Raw genomic sequence first — 14,351 nt, forward strand, 5'->3', positions numbered from 1 at the left:
AGTAAATAAAATAAGATAAAACAGAACTGGAGACAGCCACACTCAAACCAAACTCATCGCCGTCATGACGTCACACACACCAACACCCTTACGTCACGGGTCAAAGCCGACGCGTGGGATCGGACGCTTCTGTCGACCCCAATGTTATCATTCTTCTTCTTGTGCCTTTGTCCCGCATCTACAATGGGTCAATGTGGTTATTAATGGATTTGAAGTAGTTCATTTAAGAGGTGGCTGGATACACTTCATATTGCAACTCTGTTACCCTCCCCACGACTGAATGTGTCTACCCCAACTGTCTGCATGGAGCGTTATTCATGTGAAAGTTTTCGAAATGTTTACGAATCGTGTCACTGAGGTACCAGCAAAGTACACACGCAGTCTAACATGGGTAACTGCATAAAAAAATACATCCACGATGGCGGCACACTGACCCTCATCGCAAATCTGTTGAATGGATTTGATTCAGAGCCAGTGCACCTCCACCCCAGAAGCAGCGTTTTAACATGCACGGCTACTTCGGTGGATAACAATATTATTAAAGTCAGTGCCATGATCATCTGCGGAAAGTCGTAAGATATTCCTGTAAGAAACAATTGAATTTTTTCTTCTGGTTTGTTACCATGCCTGACACTAACAGACAGCAAAACAATATTCTATACTAATGCAACCACTCTGGAGTTCTGTCTTTGGGCATTGTAATTTCATATTAATGGGACATAAACCAAAGGCCAGTATACATCCAGTCACACAAAGTAACTTAAGAAAACAGAAGACTTTCTAAGCTGGGATGACCAGAGTTCGAGGACTTGACAAGCAGTCAAAGACATGACAACAACTTCATGACACTACTACGTAAAACAGTAAACTAGACCAGCATTAAACTTAAATCATTATCTTCCCAAAAACATGCCCAAGAGTGTAGAAGTTGCGCCACATTCATAGGAAATGTAACACACATAAATGGTCCTGGAATTACCACTGGTATTACTTCAACAACAAATTTGTTTGTGTCATGTGATATTCTAACCAGAACTGTTGCCATCATTATCATACCTACTCATTTCATAGTGACTACTCAATCTTTTGACTTAGGACACATACTGGCCACTGTTGGGAATAGCCCGTAAAATAATTCTCTATTGCCTCAACAAACGATCTGTAAAAACAGCTATAATAAAAGTAAATGAATGAGGACGATATTCTGCATTCGGACATCGAAGTGCTGCATAAAGCTGGAGGTTATCAAAAAGGACACACACTAAAACGTAAAATATATGAACGAAGAAAAAATGGGGGTGGCGAACAATGATAAGAAAAAACGTGGTAAGTTAAAAACACTTTTTCCTTTGGCCATACGACTACTGCAACATTTATAAATAAGGAACAGCCATCAGAATATTCAAGACACGTGCTCTTCGTAGTAACACGGCTCTTTATTTTGTTTATCCCGTTTCAGGTAATTTCCTCAGTGCGAGGTACTAGAGGAGTGGACCTCTTGGCATCATAAAATCATACTATAGTTTAAAAAAGTGACAACACGACGTTACTTTAATCGAAATCAATAAAATGACAAGCCGGCTAAGACATACCTTTTTTATCTCTTTTAGACTTTGGCATTTTGGCTGCTATGAACACAGAAGAACAGCTGATATGTTAAAAAAATTAACTCAAATATTCTGAAATCCTCACACGTGTATCCATCAACCACACCATGTGAAACTTTGTTTTCAGGTTTTTTTTCTTTAAACAGCTTCTCCAAAATACTCACGCAGAAAGATATGCTTCGCCGCCAAAGTTTGCATTTGAAGGTTGTTAGGTGTCAGATTGCGGCTACTTTCTTATGCGCTAGATATTAAAATTCCTCATTAACAAACGCGTATCATTTAGAAAATCCATAAGATGGGCAACCAGACATTATAAATCAATTTCACAATTACAACAAAACCCATTTTTGATAGAAAATACAGCATATGAAAGCAACTGACATTAATGCGGTTAGCACATCGGGTTTATATTGTTTATTGCGTGATTAAAACTCGGTATTGTAGTCAATTTTCTTCAACGAAGTACGTGCTTTATTGGAGATTTTTTTTTACTTTGCAGCCACCAGTTCAAAACGTTCTTTCAGTAGCAAATTATACGAGCATCCTCTCTTGCAAGTTGATGATAGTTAAGGTACTTTGTGACGACATTGAATAATAATTTCGTTTTCACCTTGAATGGTGATTTGTGTCAAAATCCAGAAAGTTTTACTAACTACAAAACAACATGAATGAATAGCATGGCACTCTTTCGAAATCATTAGCTGTCAAATGAAGATCAGGCAGTAGTTCTCTACTTAAAGAATTTTGATCAGGAGAAACAATGGTGGATCAGCGAGTTTATTACTCCTTAAGTTCACTACAGATTAATCTCTGCCATACTAATATCTTTGGTGGAGCTAGCAGACGACAAGTGAGAGTTTTTTTTTCTCTGCTTCGCTGTACTGTCAATGTGGCTAAAATACGAAGGTTTGGTGCCAAGAGCCTCACTCCTGTGTGGACGTTGCATTGGAAGGGTGTGTGGACCAGACGTGGCAGTAACACCAGCATCATGTGTGGTGAGTTATATCGATAGATTGCAGGTATCAGTAATATATGCGGTCATGTATCTCCTTATTTACTCTGAATGCTATGTTTAATAGGTTATTGCTTTCTTTTTTAGATGCAAGTTCATCCCTGATGTAAACAATATGATATGCCTTTGTTTATGCCTAGAAAACTTGCCAGTTTTGTAGTGTTATGTATATTTTATGTTGTACAGCAGTAAAAGAAAGGAAAATGATAATTCGTATCTGCCGACATTTGAGCGTCGTTACTAACATTTTAATCAGTAATAAACTTTTTTCGTCGCAGTTAGTAGATTTCGTGTGCCCAGTTATACATATTATGGGTATTGTTCTGTAGTATTTCTTATTTAGTATACTTCAGTGTACAAGTAATTCCTTACGGAAACAGAGACCGGTACTCTTATACATTAGTATACTATTTTCCCGTGTTCAGCATAATCCATTGTTGCGGTAGGGAGCTGAAGTTGCTAGTTGTGTTTCGTTCAGATGTTTGTACTTTTTCTTGTTAATCCAGATGAATTGGCAATTTCTTAACCGAATCATAATCTCGTTAAGCGAAGCGTGAAGCTATTTCGCAGCACAGTCTAGCATAAAATGTGAAGTAAGTTAGTTATACAAGCCAAAATTTGACTTTCTATTATGAGAACCGAAATAAATGTCAGCACACGCCCTGGAGATAGACGCAGCGTTGTTGAGTATTAGATCACATAATTTCGAGAGATTTTCTTCCTTAATCAGATTATATGTGGGTAAAGCGTGACTGCGTCCAGTTCCCGCCAGGCCATTACCGATCATTTATAACTGTAATGACTTTAAAGTAGAAAACCGAAAACAAGATTTCTTGTAACTCTGGCGTCCCATGTATTCCAGCTCGGCATTTTGTTTTAGTAAATTGTTAATCACTTTGATGAAGAGGTAACCAAAAAAGTATACGGATTATACGTCACGTGAAAAGCTTCAGTTGGAGATCTATCAATTCGTCTGGTGCAGCTTCAGGACCGCTGCTGAGTGTGCGTGATGACAGAATTGCTTAAATTACTAGAGTCGCATTCGCGAGGAGCAGCGTTCAAGTCCTCACCCGGACATCCCGAGTTAGGTTTTCTTAAATCATGCCATGCGAATGTTGGGGCATTGCCTTGAAAATAACACCTCCGATTTCCTGGTCCATTCGTACCCCATCTGAGTTAGTATCCCATGATTTTAATGATCTCGTTGTTGGTAAGGCGTTAAATTCTGATGTTGCTTTCTATGAACACTGTAACCCAAACTGTATGAGTGTCACGAGGGGGATTTTCTCTTCGGAACATTAAAGCGTTTCTAAGAGTTCACGGGTATATACTCTGCGGCTTCCCATAATATAGTTTAAAACTGTCATTGTCAGCGGTCTTTTGCTCTTTTTTATGTGGATGAGTAGAGACTCTTGTGTTTGATAAAAGTATCCGAAATCGCGCAGTCAGATGAACACAGCTTCCTTCGACAGTATAGTCATCTGGCGTAAGCAAAGGACTTTCCGGAGAGATAGCCGGAGACTTGCAATAGCTGGTCTGTTGGCACGTGGTCAGCTGAATCCTGCTTGAAGCCCTGGTGCAGACATTTCTGATTTAGTTTTACAGTGGTTTTTCTCCTAGATCAGACCCTGCAAATATCATCTTTTTCCCAACAAACTCACAGCAGATTTTCTGTACAAGTGAGTTAATTCTTTGTCGTGGATGGCGACGCTGTCAACAGACATTAAATCGTTTATTCAACAATGGATCAAAAAATATAGATGGAAGATGGAGTTTAGCCTGTTCAGGAAACGAGATGGAGCGACATTATGGCATAGAAATGTTTACAGTATTTTCTGTAAGGTAACGAGCAAACATTTTCTTCGGATAAAAAAAGGGAGATGTTTCCGCAACGTCGTGCGAAGAACAAAGGTAAAGCCTGCCCAAGCACGTATCAAGAGCTTAACATTTTCAAAATGTCAGATAGGTAGGTTACCACTCGCTAAAACTGTGACTATGGTGATTGGCACACATCTAAACGGCAGCCCTAATTTTTGATAGGTTCTGCCTTGAGCAAATACAATTTTTTCTTCGTTTCTGCACATACATGATTAGCTTACGTTACAGCTTCACCACTGGTTTTTTTATTTGCTTTATATAAAATAACAGGAAAATTTCTCCTTGCTATCTGTAAATATATAATTTGTAAGCAAACACGGACACAACAGTGCGTTTCAACCTTACTATGAATATGACAGCTTTCGCCAACCTTATTGACACCAGACGTCTGTCCTGTGGCTTCAGTGTATCAGAAATTTACTGTGACATTTGGCACCCTACAAAGCGCCTCTTCTCAGTAAGTAATCTGAGAGAGCCTATGGTTTTGCAAATATCAAAAAGAGCGTAAAAATCACCTTATTGCAATCACTAATGAGTCAACATTAATTTAGTTACTGCCGCAATAAAAATGCTTGTTGTTTTCAGTGAGAGATGCAGATGCTGACTCAGTGATTTTGATTCAGGGCCTGAATAGTTTCAGTGAATCGCTGCAATCATACACGAACGATTCTAGTTTGACGAAAAACCCCATTATCTTTGTCACAAGAAGTAGTGCAGCGCTTATTCTAGCCTCGTTAGAAGAAGGCAGAAGTAAAGTTTTCCGCTAAACTCTCAGTGCAAAATGAAAACAATTTTCACGGAAACACAGTAAACTTTAAATGTGAGGTTTAAGGAATAGTAAGTGTTCCACCATATCTGTAAATCAATAAAGGAACTGCAGTATCTACTTAAAAGATGTCAACGCTGAGCAGCTTTTTACCCCACTATTCCTAGTATCTCGTAGTTCATAAATATTGCTCTTACGGGAGCTAAATTTTCATGTCACAAACTGGCTGATACATCTTACTCATTGCAGCTGATGTTCTGAAATCCTGATTCAGCCTACCATTCGGAATATTTCATACAGCTGCTGATTGTGAAAGCATATGTACACTATGCGATCGAAAGTATCCGGAAACCTGGCTGAAAATGACTCCATCGCTAGTGCTGGAATTCAATATGGTGTTGGCCCACCCTTAGCCTTGATGACAGCTTCCACTCTCGCAGGCATACGTTCAATCGGGTGCTGGAAGGTTTTTGGGGAATGGCAGCCCATTCTTCATGGAGTGCTGCACTGAGGAGAGGTATCAATGTCGGTCGGTGAGACATGGTACGAAGTCGGCGTTCCAAAACATCTCAAAGGTGTTCTATAGGATTCAGGTCAGGACTCTGTGCAGGCCAGTCCATTACAAGGATGTTATTGTCGTGTAACCACTCCACCACAGGCGGTGCATTATGAATAGGTGATCGACCGTGTTGAAAGATGCAATCAACATCCCCGAATTTGCTCATCAACAATGGGAAGCAAGAAGGCACTTAAAACATCAATTTAGGCCAGTGCTGTGATAGTGCCACGCAAAACAACAAGGGGTGCAAGCTCTCTCCATGAAAAACACGATCACACTATAACACCATCACCTCCGAATTTTACTGTTGGTTCCACACACGCTGGCAGATGACGTTAACCAGGCATTCGCCATACCCACACCTGCCATCGGATCGCCACATTGTGTACCGTTATTCGTCACTCCACGCAACGTTTTTACACTGTTCAATTTTCCAATATTTACGCTCCTTACACCAAGCGAGGCATCGTTTGGCATTTACCGGCGTGATGTGTGGCTTATGAGTAGCTGCTCGACCATGAAATCCAAGTTTTCTCACCCCCTGTGTAACTGTCATAGTACTTGCAGTGGATCCTGATGCCGTTTGGAATTCATATGTGATTGTCTGGATAGATGTCTGCCTATTACACATTACGACCGTCCTCAACTGTCGGCGGTCTATGTCAGTCAACAGACGAGGTCGGCCTGTACGCTTCTGTGCTGCAAGTGTCCCTTCACGTTTCCACTTCACTAACACATCAGAAACAGTGGACCTAGGAATGTTTAGGAGTGTGGAAATCTTGCATACAGACGTCTGAAACAAGTGACACCCAGTCACCTGAGTTCCGCGGAGCGCCCCATTCTGCTCTCTCACGATGTCTAATGACTACTGAGGTCGCTGATATGGAGTAGGTGGCAGCAGAATGCACCTAATATGAAAAATGTATGTTTTCGGGGGTGTCCGGATACTTTTGATCACATAGTGTGTGTGTCTCATAAGTCTAGGCGAAGCATACAACGATGTTCACGGTCCAGTCACATTCTACATCCATACTCCGCAAGCCACCTGACGGTGTGTGAACCGCGCTAGTGTTCGACGTCAACGTACAATAACCACTGACAGAAGGCAGAGCTGGCAGCACTAGCAGTGGAGGGTGTGTGTAGTGTGTCGGTGGAGACGAGAAAAACCGTGCAGTCGTTATCATAATGCAGAAACAGAGTGATTTGCCTGTGTCAAAAAGTACACGATCATTGACTTTTTGGCCAAGGCTGGAAGCATTTCCTAAACGGCTAAGTTTGCAAACTGTTCGTGTGCCATTGTGGTTAAAGTGCACCGTGCATGGCAAAATGGCACTATCCAAATCCAGTATCGAGGCAACTGTGGTTCACCATGGGCCATAGATGACAGGGGTGAGCGACGGCTGTGGAAATGTGTGCGGGTGAACAAATGGTTCAAATGGCTCTGAGCACTATGGGACTTAACATCTATGGTCATCAGTCCACTAGAACTTAGAACTACTTAAACCTAACTAACCTAAGGACAGCACACAACACCCAGTCATCACGAGGCGCGGGTGAACAGATGTGCAACTGTTCAACAACTGACTGCGAAGATGAACTAAGGTGCTGCCACCAGTGTCTCATCAACACGACTGTTCAGCGAACGTTGATGTATATGGAGCACGGCAGCAGTCGCCTGGCGTCCACTGAGTAGCGACAGATGGCCTCTTCAGATGAATCGCGTTTTACGCTCCATCGGACAGATGACCGTATGTTTGTACGGCCCTGCTACCATCGTCGGAAGGATCCGGGCCGCAGGAGGGAGCTTTACGGTCTCGAGAATGTTTTTGTGGCATTCCTTGGGTGATACCGTCGTTCTCGAAGGCAAAATGAATCAACACAAGTTTGCATCTATTCTTGGCGACCATGTCCAACCCTACATGCAATTTGTTATCTTCTCGGTCCGATGTTATCTGCTAGCAGGACAATGCAACGTGTCACCACAAGCAGTGTACGTGCATGGTAGGAAGAGCACCAGGATGAGTTTATCGTATTCCCCTGGCCAACAAACTTTCCGGATTTAAAACCAATATAGGATCTTTAGGACCACTTCGATCGGGTTGTACGCGCCATGGATCCTCAGCCGAGAAAACGTAGCGTAGCTGGCCTGGCACTGGAGTCAGGATGGCTCCACATGCCTGTCGGTACCTTCCAGAACCTTACCGACTCTGTTCCTGCCTGTTCGCGCTGCAAAAGGTGATTATTCAGGTTTCTGAGTGGTGGCCACAACAGTGTGACTGGACCTTGTAAATGGTCTCGATTCCTTCATCTGTCCGGGCACGCTTCCCAGCCATATCAAAACCTCCATATATCAGTGTTCCCTTTCCTATATCGTAGTCTTATGAATGTCTACCTTTAAGCTCGCAACATTGCTTAATTCCCGTTCAGGGAAAATTATAAGACTGCAAAGAATTGAGACCATTTATATTGTCGTACGCCTCGTCTCAGCTTATGATGAACAAAGTAAGAGCATATGGACTATCAGACCAATTGTGTGATTGGATTGAGGAGTTCCTAGATAACAGGACGCAGCATGTTATTCTCAATGGAGAGAAGTCTTCCGAAGTAAGAGTAATTTCTGGTGTGCCGCAGGGGAGTGTCATACGACCGTTGCTGTTCACAATATACATAAATGACCTGGTGGATGACATCGGAAGTTCACTGAGGCTTTTTGCAGATGATGCTGTGGTGTATCGGGAGGTTGTAACAATGGAAAATTGTACTGAAATGCAGGAGGATCTGCAGCGAATTGACGCATGGTGCAGGGAATGGCAACTGAATCTCAATGTAGACAAGTGTAAAGTGCTGCGGATACACAGAAAGATAGATCCTTTATCATTTAGCTACAAAATAGCAGGTCAGCAACTGGAAGCAGTTAATACCACAAATTATCTGGGAGTACGCATTAGGAGTGATTTAAAATGGAATGATCATATAATGTTGATTGTCGGTAAAGCAGATGCCAGACTGAGATTCATTGGAAGAATCCTAAGGAAATGCAATCCGAAAACAAAGGAAGTAGGTTACAGTACGCTTGTTCGCCCACTGCTTGAATACTGCTCAGCAGTGTGGGATCCGTACCAGATAGGGTTGATACAAGACATAGAGAAGATCCAACGGAGAGCAGCGCGCTTCGTTACAGGATCATTTAGTAATCGCGAAAGCGTTACTGAGATGATAGATAAACTCCAGTGGAAGACTCTGCAGGAGAGACGCTCAGTAGCTCGGTACGGGCTTTTGTCAAAGTTTCGAGAACATACCTTCACCGAAGAGTCAAGCAGTATATTGCTCCCTCCTACGTATATCTCGCGAAGAGACCATGAGGATAAAATCAGAGAGATTAGAGCCCACACAGAGGCATACCGACAATCCTTCTTTCCACGAACAATACGAGACTGGAATAGAAGGGAGAACCGATAGAGGTACTGAAGGTACCCTCCGCCACACACCGTCAGGTGGCTTGCGGAGTATGGATGTAGATGTAGATGTAGATGATACTTACATATGATTTGACGATTAGCAGTTGAAGGAAATATTATTCCAAGTTATCCGCTGAATGCGAAGTCAGCTGCAGTGGGTATAATTGTATTACCCAGTTGTGACATGTGAAAATTTGCCTGCAGTAAGGGTTTAAAGTTCATGAACAGCGAGATAATTGGAAATAGTGGGTAAAGAAACAGCTCAGCGTTGGCATCTTTTAAGAAGATTCTCGGCAATTCCTTTATCGATTCAGAGATATCAAGGAACAGTTACCGTTCCTTCAACCGCGCATTTAAAGTTTACTACGTTTCCGTGAAAACTCCTTTCATCTTGAGACTGTGATTTCAGTGGGAAACTTTGCTTTCTCTGCCTTCTTTTAACGATGTTAGAATAGACGGTGCATCACTTCTGACGAAGACAAGGATTATTTTTTTTTAAAAAAGAAGATTCATTCCTATATTTGTTTACAGAGAATCATTGAAACAATGCAGTTTTGAACCGTAATCAATGAGTGAGCATCTCGCCTCATCTCTCATGGAAAAGCACGCCAGTGTTTTTGTTGTGGCACTAGCGAAATTAATGTTGACGCACAAGACATTGCAGCGATATGGTTTTTACGCTATTTTTAACTTTAACAGAACAATAGGCTGTTTCAGTTTACCTGGTGAGGAAGAGAGGGTTTATGGCACATAGCAGTTGGGTAATACTTCGGTAACGATTGCAACTGATGCCATGAAATTTGCATTCAGCGAATTATGTGGAATAATATTTCGTACAGCTGCTGATCGTCAAATCATATGAAATAGTTTCTCTTGATAATTTTAGTACAAAGTAGGCTCCTCGAGGATAAACGCAGATACAAATGGGATGAAATTAAAGAAAATAAAAAGAAAGCGATTTTTGAGGATTCATAAATTTATAGTGATTTCGTTCCATTTGCTATGCTCCAGAAGTACAGTTAAATTGTCTTCCACGTTTTTCGTGCCTTGGTACTGGTCAGTTTCCCAAATATTCCCATCTTTCATAACGTCTCTATATGATAACACATCGTGCCGAATTTAAAGAAAAGGAAACTGCTAGGCGAAGTTTTGCCGATGTTTCAGACTCATAAGACCCTGTGTCCCAACCATTTCTGGGCTGTTGGAATCTGAAAGAATTAACTTTTCGATCTGTCGAGTTACTTCGTGACACAATTTCTATCTGAGCCGACACAGGAAAATAGACCATATCTATGCCATGAATTGTTCAGATCATAAGGAAGTGTTAACGATATTTTTTTATACGCTCCTGCAGTTAACAGTGAAGGGTAGCTTATTTTGTTGATGTGCTACTGGCTTTGCCCACACTGGTTTATCTGCAGCGACAGCGTTATCTTCGGTCATCGTTTGTGTGTTATGTTCGATGTCTCTGGGAATCGTCTTTGACTAATATGAGCCTTTTAAAAGCAACGATTGTTGTAATAGTTTACCACAGATTCGAAACTAATCAACTCGTGGAACTGCCTTCTTGCTCTAAGGAGCGCCTGCACGTGACCCAAGGAGTACAGCGCATCTCTGGCAGCTGCGGAATCTGTCTCGTCTGAAGAAGTGGCGTGAAAGGCAGGTGGAACAGCTACAGCAGCCGTGCTTTATTTCAGCACTGGCACGGCTATTGTAAAGACAGACGTACGCTGACGCAGCAGTGACGGCGCACGGAGATGTGGCTGCGTGAACTGTCTTCGCCGAGGCTGGCAGCGTTGGACAACGCTGGGCATATTTTTAAAAAATGATGGTGTTCGGCGTCTGACTTACGTAACCCATTGTATATCTTCAAGTTGTCATAGTTGGTCGCGGTTAGGCAATTTTCGCGCTATAAGATGGCGAATGTACACTACTGGCCATTAAGATTACTACACCACAAAGATGACGTGCTAAGACGCGAAATTTAACCGACATGAAGAAGATGCTCTCATATGCAAATGATTAACTTTTCAGAGCATTCACACAAGGCTGGCACCGGTGATGACACCTACAACGTGCTAACATGAGGAAAGTTTCCAACCGATTTCTCATACACAAACAGCAGTTGACCGGCGTTGCCTGGTGAAACGTTGTTGTGATGCCTCGTGTGAGTAGGAGAAATGCGTACCATCACGTTTCCGACTTTGATGAAGGTCGGATTGTAGCCTATCGCGATTGCGGTTTATCTTATCTTGGCATTGCTGATCGCGTTGGTCGAGATCCAATGACTGTTAGCAGAATATGGAATCGGTGGTTTCAGGAGGGTAATAAGGAACGCCGTGCTGGATCCCAACGGCCTCGTAACACTAGCAGCCGAGATGACAGGTATCTTATCCGCTTGGCTGTAACGGATCGTGCAGCCACGTCTCGATCCCTGAGTCAACAGATGGGGAAGTTTGCAAGACAACAACCATCTGCACGAACAGTTCCACGACGTTTGCAGCAGCGTGGGCTATCAGCTCAGAGACCATGGCTGCGGTTACCCTTGGCGCTGCATCACAGACAGGAGCGCCTGCGATGGTGTACTCAACGGCGAACCTGGGTGCACGAATGGCAAAACGTCATTTTTTCGGATGAGTCCAGGTTCTGTTTACAGCATCATGATGGTCGCAACCGTGTTTGGCGACATCGTGGTGAACGCACACTGGAAGCGTGCATGCGTCATCGCCATACTGGCGTATCACCCGGCGTGATGGTATGGAGTGCCATTGGTTACACATCTCGGTAACCTCTTGTTCGCATTGACGGCGCTTTGAACAGTACACGTTACATTTCAGACGTGTTACGACCCGTGGCTCTACTTTTCATTCGATCCCTGCGAAACCCTACATTTCAGCAGGATAATGCACGACCGCATGTTGCAGGTCCTGTACGGGCCTTTCTGGATACGGAAAATGTTCGACTGCTGCCCTGGCCAGCACATTCTCCAGATCTCTCATCAAATGAAAACATCTGGTCAATGGTGGCCGAGCAACTGGCTCGTCAGAATACGTCAGTCACTACTCTTGATGAACTGTGGTATCGTGTTGAAGCTGCATGGGCAGCTGTACCTTTACACGCTCTGTTTGACTCAATGCCCAGGCGTATCAAGGCCGTTATTACGGCCAAAGGTGGTGGTTCTGGGTACTGATTTCTCAGAATCTATGCACCCAAATTGCGTGAAAATGTAATCACATGTCAGTTCTAGTATAATATATTTGTCCAATGAATACCCGTTTATCATCTGCATTTCTTCTTGGTGTAACAATTTTGATGTCCAGTAGTATATTTCAATTACGAATTAGCGTCAACCCACGTCAACAGTGCTGTCATAGACAAGTTAAGCAATCTGTGGATCTTCTTAAATGTCAGTTAGCCTGGCCATAGAGCACATCCGACCTCATGTGTTGATCAGCACTGGGTACAAACAAAGCATGTCGTGTATCTGTCATTGGATCGGAAATGTACTTCATCAGAAGAGAGTACCGTCTAGTACGTGCCGGGATTCTTCGAACAACATTGTGCTCGTGAGTACACTGATGTGCATCTCTTGGAAACAACTGTTCATCTATTGAAACAACAGCGGGAATACAGGTGGGTAACGCCTTCGACAGGCAAACACCCATTCATTTTCGAGGCGCGATTGAAACGAGAGATTGCTTTGCGTGGCAGTTTAAACCCTCGGTGGGCTGGGCTGCGCCAAGAAACTCGAAAGGCGGCGTATGCAGAAAGACAACATACACTGTAAACAACTAGCACCGCCATACGCCCAAGAGTGACCAACGTCAAGCATTATCGATAGTGAAATATTCACGAACAACGGGTAAGCAAGTTAGCGCGAACTCTGTCCTTCTGTTGTTTGACCAGCAAGAGAGCAGGTTTTTAAGTAAAATTTAAGCAAAAACTTCCGTCTCTGTCTGATATAACGACATAGAGACTCTGACATGCACTTAAAGCTGCTATGGTGTTATTGAAAAAGCGCTTCAGTTTACTAAACAAGTGACTATAAAAATAGATGGAGGTTTTTGTTTAAATTCTGCTTCGAATCCTGCTCAGTGGTGCACGAAGTACACTCAGCCACTCAGGTAAGATGTCTTGCGGGATATACAGTGGCGGCAAAAATGCGAGACCCTCAATAACTGTTCGATGAAACCAGAGTATACTGTGTGCGTACTGAGGGGCCGTAGTGTTGTGATTCATTTGTCACAGTCATCGCCCATCAGATGGCGCTATGGAGGCTTGTCTGTGCGCCCTCTGTTTTGAGTCCGCAGGCAGTAACTGTGCTGAGTATCGAAGTGAAAAGTTTTGTGCAACACTCATTCTATGGTAAAATCATGCCCCGACGACGAGTACGTGCTCCTATTAAGCAATTTCAGCCGTTTGAGCGGGGTCATATTAAGGGCCTGCGGGAAGATATATATATATGGTTCAAATGGCTCTGAGCAGTATGGGACTTAACATGTGAGGTCACCAATCCCCTAGACTTAGAACTACTTAAACCTAACTAACGTAAGGACATCACACACATCCATGCCCGAGGCAGGATTCGAACCTGCGACCGTTGCAGCAACGCGGTTCCAGGCGGAAGCGCCCAGAACCGCTCGGCCTCAGCGGTCGGCTATGGACATATCGACGGGTTGCTGCACATGTTGGGCACAATGTATCGGTGGTGTGTCGCTTCTTTCAGCAATGCTCTGTGGAACATTCCCACATCGATAGACCAGGTTCTACACGTCCAGAGAGTACACACGTCAAGGTCGAAGCATTATGAGGACAGCAGTGGCCGACCGAACACCATCGGAGAAAGAAATCAGGGCACTTGTTGTAACTGATCTGTCACCAAGGACCACGACCATTGGGAACCGCCTGCTTGCAGCAGTACTTGTGAGATCACATATGGCTCTGGCCAGATTACCGAGACATCGCCAAGCACGGCTATTCTGGAGTCATGAAAAGACCCTCACTTACAACTCGCGATCACATTTGGCGTTTCTGCGGAGTAAAGTAACAAGTGCCCATTACATTTCACGAG

General features: G+C 43.3%; 2 protein-coding genes across 4 annotated transcripts in view; one reads left to right on the forward strand and one right to left on the reverse strand.

The window, feature by feature from the left end:
• LOC126179576 (mRNA turnover protein 4 homolog) overlaps positions 1-1,774 on the reverse strand; it is a 38,748-nt gene extending 36,974 nt beyond the window's left edge. The window contains exon 1 of the mRNA XM_049924618.1: positions 1,593-1,774. Coding sequence (XP_049780575.1) covers positions 1,593-1,620 — 28 coding nt within the window. The 5' untranslated portion in view covers positions 1,621-1,774. The remainder of the gene's footprint in view (positions 1-1,592) is intronic.
• A 674-nt stretch (positions 1,775-2,448) lies between these two features.
• LOC126179592 (glutamine--fructose-6-phosphate aminotransferase [isomerizing] 1-like) overlaps positions 2,449-14,351 on the forward strand; it is a 163,298-nt gene continuing 151,395 nt past the window's right edge. For all 3 annotated transcript variants that reach the window (XM_049924619.1, XM_049924620.1, XM_049924621.1), the window contains exon 1: positions 2,449-2,602. In XM_049924619.1, coding sequence (XP_049780576.1) covers positions 2,596-2,602 — 7 coding nt within the window. In that variant the 5' untranslated portion in view covers positions 2,449-2,595. The remainder of the gene's footprint in view (positions 2,603-14,351) is intronic.

The sequence above is a fragment of the Schistocerca cancellata genome, chromosome 1 (assembly GCF_023864275.1).
Source record: "Schistocerca cancellata isolate TAMUIC-IGC-003103 chromosome 1, iqSchCanc2.1, whole genome shotgun sequence".
Classification (NCBI taxonomy): Eukaryota; Metazoa; Arthropoda; class Insecta; order Orthoptera; family Acrididae; genus Schistocerca; species Schistocerca cancellata.